Source organism: Rhea pennata, chromosome 7 (assembly GCF_028389875.1).
Source record: "Rhea pennata isolate bPtePen1 chromosome 7, bPtePen1.pri, whole genome shotgun sequence".
Classification (NCBI taxonomy): Eukaryota; Metazoa; Chordata; class Aves; order Rheiformes; family Rheidae; genus Rhea; species Rhea pennata.
In genome coordinates this window covers 7,673,235-7,693,096 of record NC_084669.1, presented here as the reverse complement: position 1 = coordinate 7,693,096, position 19,862 = coordinate 7,673,235, and the positions used below count along the sequence as shown (strand labels likewise).

Genomic DNA, 19,862 nt, shown 5'->3' with positions numbered 1-19,862 from the left:
ACTTTACTACTACTTTAACAATGAGAAATATAATAATGACAACAGTGGGGAAAATAGCAGCAAGGAAAACCCACAATTTTCACTCTACACACTCCTAAGAAATAGTGCCACTTAAGGTCCTGTGGAGGCTTAGGTGAAGGTCACCACTCCTCTAAATCTTACTAAGCCACACCACCAACTTCTCCATAGAACTTCTCACTTCAAGCACAAGCAACAGAATTCTACTTTTTAGGAGGAATTTTTCCCTCTTTGAAACATTGATTCAGCTCAGGTTTTGTTAAGCTAAAAATGATCATGCATTCCAGTACAGGCAATAAGTTTTGAATGTGTAAACATATGTAGGATTTTTTTTTTTATTTCAGCACAGTAGAAATGCACTTTCTAAAAGAGATAACAATGCAAATATGTTTTAGTTAGCACCAGTAATTGTCTGAGTCTTCTCCCAAATTATCCTCTTCCAAAAAATAATTTTCCCTTGGGAAACCTCAAACTAATGACCACCACTAGGATGCTCACTATTGCAACTATTGAAACAAGATTTCAGGGAGGGAGAGAGAGAGAAGGGAAGGACAAAAAAAGAAAGAGGATCCAATAGATTACTATAACCCATATGAATTTCTATAAATGTAAGGCTTAAAGAGTTTGGTACTGATAAGAGGGTTCCCTTATACCTACCATAAACAGCCTGCAGGCTTTTTAAGAAACAAAAAACAAACAAACAAAAAAAAAAAAAAAACTCAAAGACAAATCTATTTTCATTATTAAAAATAAGGAAGAATAAAAAAGAAAGTTACTAAGACATTCCAGTAAAAATGCAGACATAAAAAATTACATACGCAAAACAAAGATATTTCAGAAATAATTTTAGACTATTTTCAGCACATTACATATAGAAATCTTTTGCTACAGCAAAATCTGATAAAATAATGCTCAGCACAAGCCTCATTTTCTGCTAGATTAAGACAGAATGGTAGCTATAATTTCAATTTTGAAAATAGAGAGTTTTATTTTCTTAAACTAATGCAACAATGAATTACAGAAAAAATACTCTAAAATGCTAACACAGTTGTCTATAAAAATATGCAAAATACATGAGATTATACGGACTTCGGGTTGCATAGGATTTACAGGCTAATTAAATTTACTAAAAATAAAGGATTGAAAAGTTCTCACAAAATTTCTAAGTTACAACAAAGGCTTACACTCACACTCCTAATGATGAAACCAATTTGTAAAATCTCTGACAAAAAAAAAACAATCTAACAGACTGCATATTTCCACTGGTATTAGTAACATACAAATATGCAAAAAAATGCATTTAATTTGGGATAAATACTGCTTGGTGGCATTCCACCTTTTTTTTTAAGCTAGCAACTATCATCTATATAAGATAATTTATTGAGTTCGTAAATTTCCAAAATTAAATATAATCATCAAGCAAACTGTTATTTTAAGGAGATTTTACTTACATATTATTTAAGTGAACTGCTGACAGATTGTTTAGAGATAACCCAATCAAATTTATTATGAGAAAGTGACTAGAAAGACTATTTCCTACTGGAAATTGGTGAATGAATACAGGGAAAGACTATTACCTTATGTAACACAGGTTGCACTGCAAAACCGCATACAAGCAAGCTGTAATAAACGCATGTAACAACAGTCAGGTGTCACAAAGTTTCCCGCCTTTTTCTTCATGGTAGAGAAAGCCTATGATCTACTCCACCTTTTAAAAAACACAGTCACATATAACTAAGAGAGCTCTGAGAACTGCTTTCTTGCAGAGCCATCGCTGCTAGTCTTTTGTTCAGTCAAACAGGATTGCAACAGAACAATAACGCGTGTTCTCCTCCCTGAGGAGAGGCCACATTTCCTACTTTTGTACTGCCTCTAAATTTCCAGCCTAAGAACAATCCTATTGTGAGACAAATCGAATTACAAAGCTGGCTTCAGAAAACATTTACAACAGGAATATCAAAACGCACTTCCTATGTAAAGAGATTATACTTTTCTAGCTCAAGCTCATTATTACAAAGGTAGAATTTTTTATTCACCACATTGAGTAAAAAAGAAATAAAAGATCGTACACCCTGCAAGTGAACCTCTAGTCAAGGAACTGTAAAAGAAACCTTGATAGGAAACTAAGCATCTCCATTAATCTCCAGTAGTCTCTGTCCTCACTTGAACTAGATCCTCATCACAATAGTTGGCTCAGGATTTGGGGTAAAACTGTTTTGTTTTCATAGATTGCTCTTACGAATTCAAGGCTCTCAGTTGCAAACTCCAAACAAGAAAAAAAAAATGTTTTCTATTTGGTTGTCTATTGTTTTAAATACTAATCCAGTATTTTCAGCTTCCTTCTTAACTATAACCAGTAACCAAAGTTACAGGAATTGATGGATCGCAATCAGTGGAATACAATTGTAATAAATGGTCTGCAGTTGATCCATTAGCTACTTAAGGGTAGCCTGAAAAAAAAGGGGGGGAAGGGTGAGGGGCTTAAGGCACGACAATAATCTGGGAAATCCGGGAGTAACTACTGACAGTGTAACAGTTGAGAAATGTTACAGTTGAGAAATGTTACCAAAAGCTACTTGAAAGTGTAATATCTTATTAAGCATTCACAAGTTGTTACCCAGGTCTGGGAGGCAAATTTTCATTTTATCTTTATTAGACCACTTTCAAGTGAGGTCTAATGCTGCTATATCCTTTTTCAACAAGGTCAAAAGACAATGTTCATGTGCAAGTCACAAATCTTTGATGGACAAAGCAACTCAACCCATATATCCAAAAACCTCCTTTTTGCTTCCAGACCTGTTATGTGATACTAAACAAATACTGGAAGACAGATCTTGTTGGAGAAGGATTTATTCTTAAACAGTAGTTGCCAAATCTTTGTAAACTCCTCATCTTTTCCACAGAAGCAACTGGCATATTGTAGTTGCACTAGAAAACAAACACCGTACCTACACATCTCAAAATCCTGCTTGGATATAGCATGCTATTGGAAAAACCAAGCAAAACAAAAGAATCCAAGAGCCTTAGAAAGCACCTCATACTAGAAGCATATAGTGCCTTTCTGGTTTGCTTTTAAATTATCATTAAATGCTACTTCACATCACAAACTAGGTCAGATTACTAAAAGGTAATTAAATGAAAGTTATTCAATTAATATACAAGATTAAAGATTTTATACTTAAAACAGGATAATATTTCCATATATACAAAGCACAACAAAAATGTTTTCAGGCACTGCCTGTAGTCAGTATGTCTTCCTCATGCTAAGAACTTCTATACTTTATTGATGCCATATTTCCCAGAGTCACTGCAATGGCAATAGAACCAAACTCACATTCTCTCGTCTCATCAGCATTTCACCCAAAGCTAGTACCAAAACTGCATTTACAAACAAAACAAAACAAGCCACACACACTCCCCTCATTCAAGTGTTTTCAGATTCCTGAATAACCCTATAACCCTATTCTTCCTTCCAGTTCAAGTTCTGTGAAAATAAATATAATTCAATGTTTTACTTTAATCGATGTTTTACTTTAACAAATCTGGCTCATATTACTATTAATTAGCATTCACTACTGTATGATGATTGTTTTGTGTGCCATAAGTCCCTCCCTCCCTCCCCCCCAAAGAGAAGAGGACAAGAGTCTTTTACACCTTAGTTTAATAAGACTATTGGCTAAATTAACTGCTCCCACCAGTGAGTAGTTAACTGTAATGCTTTCAGTTGCATTAGGAACAAAAGTATGAAGCTATTTGGCCAAAGATATCCAAGGAAGTATGTGTTTCTCTTCATTTCATCTGCTAAGAATATACCCAAAATCACAGTGCAAATATAATTGTTAACGGCTGAATACAGAGAAGGACAAACTTCAAAACTCTCAGGATTCCATTTCCTATTTTTATCATCACAAGCAGAAGGATTTATAGCTTGATTTTTTAACGCAGAAGGAGGCTAGAATTTTGCATATAGCTTTAGCTAAAAAGTGAGAACATTCCTATAATAAGTACTTCTAGGAAAAGTTTTAAATTCTTCTGGTTTTGTGAAGGAAGCTGGATGTCAGGGTGGTCCAGAAAGCACTGTTTAAGACCACATTCATCATTTGTATTATAAAACTTCCAGTGCTATTTTTCTGCCATAAAATAAAATTAATGTCACGTTTACAGATTTGAGTGACAGATTTACATCATGTAACACTAACTGAACATTTAAATCATAGTAAAGAAGGTAAAAAGAGATCTTAAATCTCAAAAGAAAAGTTGAAAATATGTATATCTTTAGCATAAGGTTATTCTGTATGCTTTTTAAGTCCTCAAATTTCATTTACCAAAGAAGAATGAATCCAAATCTAGCAGAATTGTGTTTTGTAAAGCATCAGTTTACTTTTGTAAATCCTTCTATATTTGAAGACTAATATCTAAAATATCCTGGAAGAAATAACTGCTTTTTTTTTCTCTCTCTCTCTCCAGTTTTGTGAGTAAGCAAAAGTTTGACAGACAACAGAATAAAACTCAAACGTAACAAAAATCATTTTAATATAGCCCTTTTTATCTCATTCTTAGAAGTTACACTTGCAAGAGATACATAAAGTTCAAAAACATTGTGATTAACACCAGATAATAATTTATGTTTAAAGACTATTCTTACATTGTGTGTAACTTAGGATGAAGTTTACTGGCACAAACACTCTAAATTACTACAACCCACTCTAAAAAAGTAGGATCACATTAATGATACTGAAAAAGTACTTATCAGCTTACTTAAGCCTAGCAAGCCATTTGTTTAAACTTCTTAAAATGCAAACAGCTTAAATCAGTCTTCAAAAAGACAAAAAAAAAAAAGGAAAAGTAACACTCACTCTTATTTGAAAAATCATACTTTTTATTAAATCTACTACCACTGCAGATTTTTTAAAAATAACTCTCCAGCTTCTACCGATTTCACAAGGAACAAAGCCACAGAAGTACGTTAGAACTCATATTCAGTAGACTTCGGTAATTCAGAGTAGACTCCTGCTCTCCATAAAAATCAACTAGTTCTAGCTTTACCCCCACTAGTTCACAAATAGATTAACATCATAATGCGAGAGTGGGTGTATTTTCTTCAAAGTTTAATAGAAACATTCTAACCAGTTGTAGCACTCCACCCACTGTATTACAGATATTCTCCCATGAACAAGTGGGTGGCTCATAAGCTTAAGGTCTCAATCAATATACCAACACATATGTACTTTTTAATCAAGATAACTAAAAAAAAAAAAAAAAAAAAAAAAAATTTCAAAGACCTTGCACACACTTCCATCTGCTTAGACTACAGCCTTTGTTACAGTGATACCAGTACCTTTGTGGTATCTTGAATAAGATGTTCAAAACTAACACTTTAAACTCTACAGTGGTTGATTAAAAAAAAAAAAAAGAAAAAGTAGTAAATATTCATCTGGCTCCTTTGGCGGGGACAGGGAGGGGAGTCAGGGTCAGGGAAGTGGCAGACTTCTTTTCCTGCTTATCCAAAAGAAGTTGTTGTAAATACAGCAAGGAGAGCCTTAAAGACTTGTCATTATTGCCTGTATTAAAAAAAAAAAAAAAAAAAAAAAAAAAAAAAAAAGGTAAGAGAAGTCTGGAAGCAGATTTATCAAGACTCTTTATCAGCACACACAAGACCAATTTGACCAAGTACTAATTCTCTTTACATATCAAGAATATATTCTCCCCCAAATCTAAATTCCATAAATAGGTTTGAGATTTTTTTTTTCTTTTTAAAGATTTTCTTCTTTGTTTTAATTATACGTGACCTAGCTGAAACCAATTCCTGGTTCAATTTAAGAAGAGAAACATGAAAATCCCTCTACACTTCAGTTTCAAGCAGGACAAGAGAAGTTCACTGTCTAACTAGAATGCCTGAATTGTTGTGGTTCTGCTCTAAATGGGCCAGAAGATGCAGAATGTGCTTCTTCACGCAGGCTGAAAGAGAAGCTGGATGTGGCTCAACAAACAGCTGCAAGCAGCTTTTACACTTCCAAAAAAAAACAGTATAAGGGAAAAAAAAAAGAAAAAAGAAAAAAAAAACTCTACCCTTAGCCAGTTAGATGAGTTCCGTAAATGATGCTATCAAAATGTAGCAGTATATTTAAGACAGTTTATTCATACAGTAAATATACATAAATAAAACAATTATCCTTCACCATGAGAAGTAGGATACATTTAATGTACTACTCTTCAGGGAAACAGACAGCAAAAACAAAACAGTCTCAATTCATTCCTGTGAAAGGAGCTACATTTTCCAACATCAACAATGATTCCTCCCATCTCAATCTCTGTATGAATATTAAACCACAATACTAATGATAGAAAAAAAAATAACATTGACGTTCTAGTAGAAATCTAAGCTCAGTACATGATTCTTCATAGAACTGAAAAGTTTGTCCTCTGCTCTAAATACTAGACTACATCAACTTGAAAGTTAATGGTAGCTTCTTGGACAGCTTTTGGAGAATCCAGAAAATCACTGTCTTTCACTCTTGACAATAGTCTCTATGGCAGTGGTAAACCAAAAGGGAAAAAACATTTTTATCTGAATTCCAGACATCCTAGTTTTTAAAGGTTTATATCTCATACCACCTAGTTAGCTTAAAAAAAAAAAAAAAAAAAAAAAAAAAAAAAAAAAAAAAACCTACAGAAGTCTCTCCTCAATTTATATTTATCTAATCACTTCTAATGACATAGAAGGTGGCCCAATTCACACTCTCCAGATTAGGAGCAACATTTTTCACAGCTGAAATGAGTGATGGCTCACCTTAAAATACCATATTGTAAACTGCAGCAGTGGAAGATCTGTTTCACAAATATCTCAGCTATTCAGGCTGTAATGGTGGAGAGTGCAAAAAGGGAGCATGTACGAAGCATTCTTGCCAACTGTCCCCCAAGCAAAGTTGTCACCATTTGCAAGGCAGCAGATTTCATTAATGGGCTATGTTGTAAACAGGCAAGACTATATAATGCAGAAACTCAGTCTGAATATGATATGTGGCACTGCTGCTGACAGCCAAATACAGGGAAGGAGTGCAATACTAGTTAACAGGAAGGACTCCTGCACTAACTAAATGCTTCATCACTGACAGCAAGTTGCACAGTTATGACTTGCAATTACACTCAAAAGAAGCAGCTGCTCAAGTTACCATAATCATAATAATGATAATCAACCATAAGCTTAATAATGATAATCATAATAAATTTAGTTTTTTTTTCTGATTTTTGCTCCTTTCAGAAAGATGGGAAAATGTGAGTGTTCTTAGTATTGTTTTAAAACAATACTATTGACTAACACTGCTGCTCTCATCCCACCTCCCCTTGTAATCCACTGGGCGCTGCTTGGCAACATTACATTTGTTGTTCATTCTACAATATTGTCATAAGGATTTTTTTAAGCAAGTATGGAGAGTTAGTCTGAAAAACAAACTGTTGTGAAGTTTTCAGTTATACTATATTTCCACTGTTCTACTTCTTTAGAATGATTAGCCAAGTCAGATCAATTAAAAGCGGTGATTCAAGCAGTTCTATGAAGTTTTCTGCAATGTTGCCACACGATTATGATCTTCAATTTCTACTTTTCCTATTCTAGTTCAGGCAAACAGGAATAATGCTTTAAGCAATGACATGATATGTCTATGCCAGTGACATGTATGTAAAATTCCATTTTAATTACCACATAATGGTTTGCATTTAAAATATATAAGTTTGACATGATAACAAAAATTTTAGCATCATTTAAAGCATGTTATGCATGTAGCATTAGCTTAATGGTATTAGTTTCTCCATTTCAATGACCCTGGTAAAGAAAATATGATCTTGTACTTAATGACATTATAAAAGCAGATCCCAATATTTGTACGTATTTCCTCCCAAATGCGCATTTTCATAACAATGTTGCAAATTAAAACTGACGTAGGAAAAATTAATTGACACTTAACATTTAAGAACGAAATTTAAAAGTCATGAACAGAATATATGTTACCTGAGGATATCTAATGGATAGAATACTTTTTCCTGTCCAGTATTTTAGAATAACTTAGTAATTTTTAACTAATATTTTCCTTTTAAGTTTTACACTACAATACCAAATTGCTAAAACCAACTTTTCCTGAATGACTGTCCAAATTTAATTTTAGACTAAATCCTTGAATATAGCCACGTTTAGCTGTTAGTTACTGTTTTTCTGCACATTTTAGCCTATACAAATGTATAATAGTCTGATTAACTCTATCAGCTGATCTCCATAATACACTCTCTATTGCAGACAGATTTTTATGACACCTATGTCCTTAAATATGAAAAGAAAAATGCAAGAATCTTACTATAGCAGCTTGCATTACACAAAATAGCTTTAATGGACAGGGATGAGTACACTGCTCCTCACAGAACATTCAGTTGAACTGTAGTATAGTTGCAAGTTGAACAACAGAATTAAGAAATTGTAAAGATAAGTTGTTCCCCTGCAGTTTTAAGATTAAAATAAATTACAACAGCTGGGGCAGGGGTGAAGGAGCCTTCCAGAGCACAACTCTGATAGCGTTCCATTCCTAACTAGTTCTGCCTTTCTCTGGTCTCACAAAAAAAAAAAAAAAAAAAAAAAAAAATACTTTTCCTCTTTCTTTTCTTCCTTCTCAGCTACTCGCTGCAATTTTGCGGTTTTCATTCTTGGCTTTACAAGCCCACATAGAGATGTTAAGTGTTGCAAGGCTCCTGCTGGGTCTTGCAGTAAAGAGAGATGCATCAGCATCAGGCTCTCAGATGCTCCCAAATCCTTAAGTTGGCTTATTAGGATGGTGCCCAGCCCGTGTTAACAAGAGCTGCGTTCAAGCTAATAAACTCTTCCAGAATGAGTGCTGCACCTGCATCACAAAACTGCATACAATCCACTTCACAATTGGTTGGGCAATTTAAAAGAAAATTTCACTGCACCAGAAATTTATCTGTCTACTTAAGTCTCTATCACTTAATTTTTCACTAATCTACTATATACTCTGCCAAGGATCACCAAACACCTTGAAGTAAGGCCTGAATTTTACCTAGATTTGTCTGGCTTCTGAAACAAGGTGCATTTTGTTAAACAGTGAAGGTAAATAAACAGGAAATTTTTCCAAAACCTACATGAGTGCTTCCTCATTTAATGCATATAAGCTGAAATGAACATCATTCCAACAATATATTCTTCAGCTTAATCAGAAGCTGAATGAGCACAACAGAAATTACTTGATGAAAGAAATTAATAAATTCTACATTCAGGCTAGTATATATATTTCACAATTAGCCTGATAAGTATAAAATGTTTATAAAATAATTACCCTCAAATCCCACACTGACTAGCATACATACTTACTCCCACAAAGAGAATCTGTCCACTTTATGAACACAAGTCTCCTTCAATTATCATGTATCAAAAGATAAAGAAACAGTAGTACAGCATTTTGTCTTAAATGTATTAAATATGTATATTCATTTGTCACCCAGAATGTAGATTGCTCAGTAAGCTAATTGCTCCCACCTATCATTTATAGTACTGGATCATTGTTCTCTTCTTGACAAAGGCACAGTTTGATATCATCTTGCAAAGTTTTTGTAGTTCAGCAACTAATAGATTTGAGCAGCCCAGAGTGACACAGATTCTCTATCAAATTAACAAACCACATAGATGTGCAATATTTTTCCTACATACTCATTTTAGATAATGATACTATTAAAAGTTTACATTTAAGTTTAACAAATTCTTCTATTGTTCTTGAATGATCAATTATTGAAATAGGTTTAAATCAAACAAGTGTGAACATAAACTGTAAAACACAGAAGTATATTGGGTGACTTCAGGTAATTTCTGCAGGAATCTAGAATAAGCAGTTTACCATAGTAACCCAGTAACATGAAAGGACTAGATACACTAGTGAAACTAGAAGTCTGAAACAAAGCTTCACAGTGACTAGAGCATTGCACTGTTATATTACTGACTACTCAAACTCACTGTCTTCGCCCAGGTTGCTTATTCAAGAGCATTTAGACCAAATGTCATTTACTAATAAAAAAAGCTGTAATATTTCTTTTAAATATAAATAAAATACTTTCTATAAGACAATCTTACCTGTTACTACATCAAATAAGTTACTGAGAGGTTGTCAGCTGCTCATTTTTACAAAAAAAAAATCTGTGCCTCTGTTCTTTGAAATAATCTCCTTCAAGGCCTTCAGCAGAAATCCAATTTTCAGAAATCCAATGTTAGGTGACAGGTAGGAAATAGAGTCACACCATCTACTCACAGAGACTAAATATCATCAAGCAGCTTATACAAGGCAATTCAAAATAGCCAAACTTCAGTGCTTGCAAGTATCCGCTTATCTACAACTACAAAGATAGACTCTGATCCAAACCCAGACATTTGTTAGACGCCTACAGTTTTGCAAAGCAAACAACTCCTAACAGTCCTGTATTTACTTTGAAATAAATTATCTTTCCAAAAGGTAAAAATGTAAAACAAACAGTAGTAATTTTTAATAAAAAGTGTTGAAAGATATGCAAATTAGAACAAAGAAGTCATGTTTATGACCACTGCAAAGTATTCGTTCTCACCGAGCAGCAAGACCGGCTTAAGTGTTTGAGATCAGAGTTCAGAAGAACAGAAATCCAAAGTCTCCTTTCACATGTTAGTGCATATAAAATGCTAGGAAGTGCAAAATAAATTTTATGAGATTTTTTTCCAGAGTTTTCATTCACAACTCACATTAAATTCTACTGCAGGACTAGAAGTATTTTTAAATCTAAAATGACAAAGAAGTTAAACTAATGAGGTAATTTTTGTTATAATTGCACAAAGAATCTCTTATACTCTGAAGTAAGAGATGTTCCAGGAGGTTTTATTTTCCTGTCAGGCCAATTAACACTAAACCTTATTGAATCACCATCTGCAGCAAACACAGAGTAATTGACAAAATTATTCTTTTATTTCTTCCTCTATCCCTCCCTTCAAGATTTTTTTTGTCCCCAACTATACCTCTGGTTGCTCAGTTTCTTCACTAACTCATCTCAAATGAGTCCCATATTAGTTCCTGACCCTTGCAGGTAAGATAAAAGAAAATGTAACATTTTTTGACTAGTCATAGGAAAAGACTTTCTCTTTTATTCCAGAAAGCACAGCTGTCTACTAGAAAGTATCCAATAAGTAGTCACCATTTAATAAACATGACTTAATAACAAAAATGTTTAAAATTGGCATCCTTATGGAAATAGATCTTTTCAGCATAAAAGCCCATAAGATATTGGGGAAGGATAAAAGGTTTCAAAACCTTCCACAATCAATAGTTTTAGGAACTAATATCCACATAAGGCTTTTATTTAACCTGAAGAAGCATGTATTTAGTGATCCTCCAAATGCAATGAACGGAGGTAGACAGCTCCCAAAATAAAGTAAGTAAAAAGCTCCCTTCTATGCAGGCAGCATCCTGGAAGAATCTAAAATATTTAATATTTCTGGGCTTGGTTTTATTTGCTTTGTGTCAAGTTGCTTACAGACCCATTTGTCTAACTCTTGTATGACTAAAAAATTACTTGCGCCACATTATTAAGATAATCTTTCAAATATGAAAGACTACTATCTACAAACAGATCAGTTGATTCTACTTATCATTGCTTTGCCAGTAACAGAACAAGTCTCTGTACTGATGCTGTTCAGGACATTAACTCTGGAACAATCTAAAATCCCACATAAGTATCAGTGTTTCTTTACTATAAATTTTCTCAGAGCGGAAAATGACTCTGAAAAACCTTTTCTGCTTCCACATACCAGAAGTTTTTTCCACCTAGAATGGGTAAAGACATGGTATTAAAAATAAAAAATCCTCATCTTCCCTTCCAGTAGCAACAAGAAATAAAAAATTTCAAATAGGCATGACTTACAGATTAACTAGCAAGAAATTGGTATCGCAACTACAGTAGAACCCAGACACAACCCATTCAAAGAGAAAAAAAGCCCATGCCCTCTTCCTTTGCAGAAGATGCAGTGACAGTAGATTTCTCTACTGGGAGCTGATTTTTGAAGTCATAAATGCTCATAATCTTGACCTCTTATGAATAAGATATATTTTAAATTTTATATTCTTTGCAAGACCTCTACTATCATATTATGAAGTCATTTCTATTACAGGAAACACTTCAAATCAATAGCTACTTATGTTACTTCTTGGCTTAAGTTTTGCCAAAAAAAAGAAATTGCTATGTAACTCTTAGACTGCATTCTATAGCAGTAATATAAAATAGGCTTGTCTCATGGTTTTGCCAACATCATCATTTTCCCAGTGAAATTCATTATAGCCTCAATTGCAAAATAAAGTATAAAACTGGTTAACATAAACCTAACAATATTGCAAATGATTGGTTTGTAGGATGATGAGTGTTAGTGGGGTCTCAGGAGGTCATCCAGTTAATATCTGATAAAGAAACATTAGAGGTAATTCCTAGTGAGATTATTTCTAAAGAAAAAAAAGAAAAATATTCCAGTCTGTGATAAATGCATTAAAATAAAGCAAAATATAGTTTCTCAAATATGCTAATACACATACAAAAGTACTGCCTATATTTAATGTAACACATTGAGAAACCAAACAACCTTAAATTATACAGAACTCTCTCACTGCTTAGGCAATACCTAATCTGTTCAGAATCTAAATGGATGAACTTTCAAGACTTTAAAGAAAAAAAAAAAGGAAAAAAAAAAGAAAACCACACAGCTGTGTGCATGTTTTTTGTGTGCTTGTTTGTTTTTAACATCACTGCTGGAGAAATAACAGGATAATGACATTTTGGAAGATTAGCCCCCAAGTATTCCTGCCATCCCCCTTTATATACACAGAAGGGCTTTGTATCTTCATCATGGTAAAGAATATTTTGATTGTTTAGAAAGTACAAAAAAAAAAAAAAAACAAAACAAAAACACAAAGCTGACTCTCTGAAACCTACAAAGGTAAACTGGGACCTACTCAAAGTAACAGAACTGCAGCTGACTTAGGAACACATACCACAGCAGTGCTAGAAAGCAGTTTAATCGCTGTACCTACATACCTGAAGTGATAGAAAAATCAAGGTTGTCAAGCTAAATAATAGATCAATGAACAAGGTATAGTTCATTAGAGAACAGAGATTAATCTGTGACACCTGTGGTAACACAAGCAAATAAGATACATACCTAAAATAGTCTTTGCTACATATCCTTAAATACTAAGCACCTGACAATGCTAATAACTGGAGCTTAAGTGTTAATCACTTTATCTTGCTATTAAAAGGACATGACATAGAAAGTTACAACTGATATGAAAAAAAATCTATGATAGTACTTTTGAAGAACTGTTTGAGTTCATATAATGAAAAAACAAAGGTTGGATTTAAGCTGCTAAATAAACTATTGTCTGCTGTTAATAAGTACCTACCATCATGACCTAGTAAAAGAAACCTACATGAAAACTCCAGTGTCAAACCAACTTACATGAACGGGTAAGGCTGATCCGGTCTGGTTCCCAAAAGCACCAGATTCTGGGACAGTCAGACACAGCAGTTGTACTGCAGAGCACCAGCAACTCAAACAAACAACATGCAAGTCAACTCTTTCCATACTCATTCTCAAGCTCCAGTCACTGGCAAACTTGTCTCAGAACTACAAAAAAGGTACAATTTAAAAATTTAAGCTTAGCCAAAATAGAGTCATACAGTACAAAGCCAACTTAATGAAGACTGGTGAATATCATTTACTTCCTGAAGTTAAGGTTAGGTTTTTTTTTTTAAAAAAAAAAATAAAGTCAATAAAGTCTAATTCCTCAAGAATGCACCAAAACTTATTATATTTGAGAACATTGCATGATTTTAGACTTTTCTCACATTTGAATGATACATTTTTCTCTTTGACAGATCACAGGGTTTTCACAAGACTGAGTGCTTGAGTAACTGCTTCTATTACAAAACAGCATAAATATGTTAAAGCTAGCAATAAAACAGTATTAGTAACTAGTTACTGCTCTTGCTACTACCAATTAAATTAGCCCAAAGGTAGTAAATTTTAAAATCATTTGTTTGTAAAGACAAACAAATTCTGAATCAACAATGATGAATAGTTAATTTGCAGATTCACTCTATTTTACCAGCAACCTTGCTTCCAGGTAATCAGTCAATTTCTACTATATGAAATAGCTGTTCTGCCACTGAACGGCAATTGCATCAAAATAGGTGTTTTGTCAGATATAAACACTTTTCTTCAAGAGCCTAAAAAAAGTGATTATATGCCATTAGACTAAAACACAAACTACTACTTATTTGTTTAGACATAACTAAGTGCACCCTCCCTTTTTCAACTAGTAGAGGATTGTTCATATGCAGAAAGCTGTAGATAATGCTAGGCAAATTTTATAATGCACTTTTCTACATTATCTCCCTTCAGACACTTGCAGTGCATCAAGAATGCAAGGTGTTTTCTTCCACTTTCAAGCTACAGTTTTGCATGTTGCACAAAATCACTCTTAGCAACAAATTACACAGAGAGATGATGATATATAGTCTTACTAACCACAGCTTTGTTACATATAGTTTTGTACATGTCTGGGAAAAACACAAAAGGATGCATGTAATTACTTGTCTGTAGAGACAGACAATACCTGCATGAAGATATTACACATGCATGATTTTTTATGCAGTATTCTACAATTAAATAATGGAAGGGGACCTGCTTTACACAAACTTAGTTACAAGATGATGAGAATCAATCATTGATGGAAGTTCTCTTTTGTCATTCACTATCAAGTAATAACCATCTAAGAGTTACCTAATTACAAAAGAAAGAAAACTACATATTTTCATTTTTAACGATACTTGGCAGCTTGAAACAAGATAAAACTCCTGTGTGGACTTCAGTCTGGAAACCAGCAGGATAACAAAGATTCCCTTTAAACTGACTCAAAAGAGAACTCCTTGCATTGCAAGTGCTTTTGTTTCAAAGGTAGCAATTATTGCTATTCAAAGAGTTATTTATAAAGTCACTTAAGTAAAAGCAGGGAGACATCAGAAGGGTCTTGACCTATACATGAAACCAAACACTTGTATACTTAAACAAAAAGAATAGAGGACAAAAAATGGGGAGAGGATAAGTTTATTCACTGGGGGTGAAAAACGTAAATTTTAAGCAAGGTCTAAAGGTTATTAAGAAGTTGTAAAACTCTTAATTTCTTCCTATACATTCTTTGCTTAAGAATGTATTGACATGGCCTTAAAATACCATAATCCTATGTCAATGTACTCTTAACAAACTAAATTTTGCCTCTTATGAAAGGAACTGAATTTTCCAAATCAGTTCTCCACACTGTATAAATCATGCTGCCTCAGTTCTTAACTCTGCTATCATACAGAAGTGTGCTGTTATTACTGGTTGTAATGAAATTTTACTGTTCAGTGATCTTTATAAATTCATTTGAGATCCAACTGTCTAGCATATGCTTTCAGTTTGTGTTCCACAAATTCTTTGGCAGCTGTGGACAACTAAAGGATTCATAGATAATTAAGAAATATAAGTCTAAAGTTCCTATGTAGGGCTCTATATTCCCACTAGAAAATGTTAAAGACAGAGTTCAGAACAGGACACCAATGATCCAAACCTCCTTCCTTAAGATAATTTCTTTAATGCACATTAAGCTTAGTCTCCTGCTCTCCTCCTTACCAACACAGTGAGATCAGAATTACATGCTCAGAAAGTAGTATAAAATTTAAAGTTCAAACAGTAAAACATACGTTTGACAGTCTTGAACACTCACCACCCTGTACAACAAGCCTACCATACAGTACGAAAAACAGTTATGATGCTATAATTTTCTTCCAAGTATTTCCAAATTCTCAACTGCCCACAACTTAAAGAGAACTTTCTAAAAATAAAGTTAACTCTTCTCAGCTCTACAGTGCCTCTATCTCTTATGTTTTCTTCAATATCAGCTACCTTCTGTCCTCACACACTTTACTCATTTCTGCCCCAGACACTTCCTTCCTTTTTTCCCATCCTTCTGGTTTCTCTTCTCTAAATCTCTTTAACATGTCAATGGCTCACACTGCCTAATTTGTTATTTCTAGTGCAAAAAGCTTGAGAAATATAGAAAACATCCATTATCTCTGACTGAACAAAGAGACAGCACCCACAGGTGCATGTCCCCAAGGAAAACTGAAGATGTCTTCCTCTCTCTGTCTGAAGGGGAAGAGGATGTCATTACTGGTTATCTGGGCAATCTAAAAAGGCTGGGAGTGTAAATAACATTTGTCCTACTTGCTCTTTTTAGGTTTACTGAAAACGTTCACTCTGTCACTATTATAGTGCTACACCTGCCTATCCTTTAGGCTCTTTTCCATTGTTTCCAGTTTCAGACTCTTTCCAAAACAGTGAAAGACTGGAAGCAGACTGCCTTCTGACAATTTCATTGCTGCCCAGGGCCTTCTGGAGAATGATTCAGAACCTCAAAATTTGGAAGGACCACCACATTGCCGTTGTTGGTCCTTCCAAACCTTGGATATTTTACACATACGCTTTCATGCAAACTCTTACAAATTAGATTGCTGAACAGGCTGAAAAGGTTTTAATAATCATGTTATTGCAAAGCCAATTACACTTCAAAATCCAAATCAACATTCTCAGTTACTCATCTCTGGGGAATTTTAGAGAAAGGTCTTGCTGCAGAAGAATGTAGTAAACAAAAAACAAATCCTTACTTAACACCCAGTAATGGAAACTGCAAAGAATGAACAAGAAAGAAAGGGAACATGATACCTTAACAGTGAAAGCACATTCAGTATTTTTAATCAGAAATTAGGATGGAATCATGCAAAGATGATGTCACTTGCCACTTCTGCTACAGATTTTTCACCAAGTCCAGCATTATACACAATACATATAATGTAATCTATACTGCAATCCATATATTTATAAAAGAAAAAGTGCTAGCAAAAAAGAGGGTCCAAAAATTTTATAACAATGGCAATACATCTCTTTTAAATTCTTTTAAAATTTCCCCAAAGTTATTGGAGAAACTCATTAGACTGGGAAGGAAGAAGCTAGTATCATGAGATTTCAAAAATAATTCCTAGAAAGTGAGTTCATTCCTACCTCACATCAATAAACAGAAACCTTGCTTCTGTAGGTAAGCACAAGCCACAAATCTTGTCTAACGTGCCTCATCAGTGGCAGTGCTTCCGCAAATAATATCCCAAACCCATGTGCTGTCCCACAAAGCCATGCTTCTTCCTCTTCCAGAGAGATACCATGCTCTCGTTGTTGGACATCTGACAGGATCCTGGAATTTTTGATACCTACTATTTCCACTACTTAAGTATATGTGATTTTCGGCACTCACAATTCCACTGTGCATCAGTTATTCCACCTACTATAGATAGGAAACCATGCTTACTTTCATGAAAGGCTTCTGATATCAGAGAGGTGATATACAAGTACCCCCGTTTATATACCTGTAAAAATACCAATAGAAATCTCTTTTTTACCTGCTAAGAACCTGACAGCAATTCTAACACATGTGAACACAACATATCTCACCTGATTTTATAGTTGGGTAAGGTGTGTTTGCGCTTAATAACTTTCTTGAACTGGTTCACAATGATGGAAGTGAGTTGAGGCATAGGCCTCCCTTCAAACTGAGACTTTACTTCAAAGACTATCACAGGGTCATCCATAAAAGAAAAGTACCAGTGAGTGAAGGGCAGGCGTGTGAAGACCAGCTTCAGCTTCCCCATCACCCGGGAGATCTTGACAAAGAGGTAGGCTGACTTCCCAAACACGAGGTCGGCATCAATGGCCAAGTGGAAGCCACCGTTGTACTCCAGATCAACCTCGAAGCCCAGCTCCTCAGGGCAGCCCTCCTCGTTGCAGATCACCGGCCGAATGAGCTTAACCGTTTTGAAGACGGGCAAGACATTCCCAAGAGAGACGTCCCTGAGGCTGAGCCCCTCCAGCATCTTCCCAGTCATCTTGGTCTGGAGCAGCTCCTCGAACTCCACCTTGATCTTCTTCGTGACCCAGTTCCTGACCAGGGCCGTGTCCCTGAGCTCCCTGAACAGGAAAAGGAAGATGGCATTGAGGAAGTGGCAGGTCTCCTCTTGGGACGAGGGGGGCGGAGGGGGCTCCTGCGGCTGCTGCTTGGCGCTGGGCTCCGCCGGGGCAGCCGCCGCGGCTGCCGGGGCCGGCTCCGAGGGCGCCTGGCCGCCCGCCGGCTCCGGGCCCTGGAGGTAGTCCCTGAGGCTGCAGTCCGACGCGACGCGGGAGTAGACGAGGCCGCCGGGGGCTCGGGCCGTCCCGGGCGGCTCCGGCTTCTTCCTGTAGAGGAGCAGGAGCTGGAGCAGGAGCGTGATGAACGAGCCGGCGAGCGCCGAGAGCAGGATCACATAGACCAGCAGCATCCTCGCCGCGGCGCCCCCGCGCCCACACGCCCGGGCTGCCCCTCAGCACGCCGCCGCCATCCCGGGGCCCGCGGCCGGAGGCGGGCACTGCGCCAGGGCTGACGGTTAACGGCTGCGGCCCCCCGCGCGGTGCCAGCCGCCGCCGCTCCCCGCGCGCCGCCGCCGCCTCATCCGGGTCCCCTCCCGCCCTCTCCGCGGCGGCGGCGCCGGCGGGCAGGGGGCGGGGCGGTGGCGCGGCCAACCAACGGCTGCGCTCCCTTCGCCTCCACCCGTCCCCCCATTGGCGGAGACGTGGAATCTCCGCCGCTCGCGTCACGGCGCCGCGCGCTGGCGTCACAGGCCGCGGGGCGGGCGGTGGCGGCGCCTGCGCGGTGCGGGCGTGGAGCGGCTGCGTGTCCGTGTGTGCCGCTGTCGCTGCTACTGGCGGCGGGCGCGGAGCCGCCGCCGGCGTCTCCCGCCTCGCTGCGCGGGGCGCCCAGGCTGGGCGTTCCCGTCCGCCAGCCGCTTCCGCCAGCCGGACCGCCGAGCGGGGCTGCGCTGCCGCGCGGGCTGCGCTGCCGCGCGGGCTGCCCCGCCCCGCCGTAGCCGTTAGAAGAGCGGGAATTGAGTGACTCTTCGGGCGGGCGCTGCGGGTGCTGCCGCGCGGCCAGGGCCTGCCGGATCGGAGCGGAGCGAGAGGCAGCCCCCGCGTGCGGGCTGCCCGCGAAGCGGCCGGGGCGGCCAGCGGGAGCAGGCGGCTGCGCCTGTGCGCCGTGCTGCTGCCGGGCCCAGGGCTCCCGCACGGGCCCGCTTGGGGGCTACCGGCGCCGTGGGCCGGGTTAATCCCGGTCCGCTGCTCTAAAAAGCACAGTCAGGGACGGCAAGTGCCTCCTGAGGAAAAGGCCCCTTCAGGGAGACGGAAAGGGGAGAAATGCATTGCAAAAGGACAAGTTTCCTGCTATAAAATTCACGGGAGCGGAGAATTGTTTCTTCTGCAACAGTCCCTCAGTGCCAAGGCCCCAGCGCCTGTCCTCTAGTCTGTGCTTGGCCTGGTCCGAAATCTGAGTGCTTCAGTGGGCTTTGGACTGACCGTTTCTGTCAATACCAAAAATATGAAATGCATAAAATACACGAAACTTGTGAACAAGCTCACGAGTCTTGTCTTTCATCATAGACATGCAGGAGATAGCTTGCCTTCCCGCAAGCGTTTTATCCTCATGGAGGTTGATCTCTCCCTAAAAAATTTTCATAGTGATTTCAATAAATATGAGGACATTTTAATTACCAGATGCATAAACTACAGTTCAGTTGATTTCATTAGTTAACCAGGAGATCAGGTTAATGCCTAGGATAGGCAATTTAAGTATCACTGAGGGAGATGTTTGTCTATAGAGAAATGCATT

The 19,862-nt window shown here is 37.4% G+C and overlaps 1 protein-coding gene across 1 annotated transcript in view; it reads right to left on the bottom strand.

Moving 5' to 3' along the window:
* PDZD8 (PDZ domain containing 8) overlaps positions 1-18,648 on the bottom strand; it is a 62,571-nt gene extending 43,923 nt beyond the window's left edge. Inside the window, exon 1 of the mRNA XM_062580569.1 lies at positions 17,621-18,648. Coding sequence (XP_062436553.1) covers positions 17,621-18,480 — 860 coding nt within the window. The 5' untranslated portion in view covers positions 18,481-18,648. The remainder of the gene's footprint in view (positions 1-17,620) is intronic.
* Between the last annotated feature and the right edge of the window lie 1,214 nt (positions 18,649-19,862).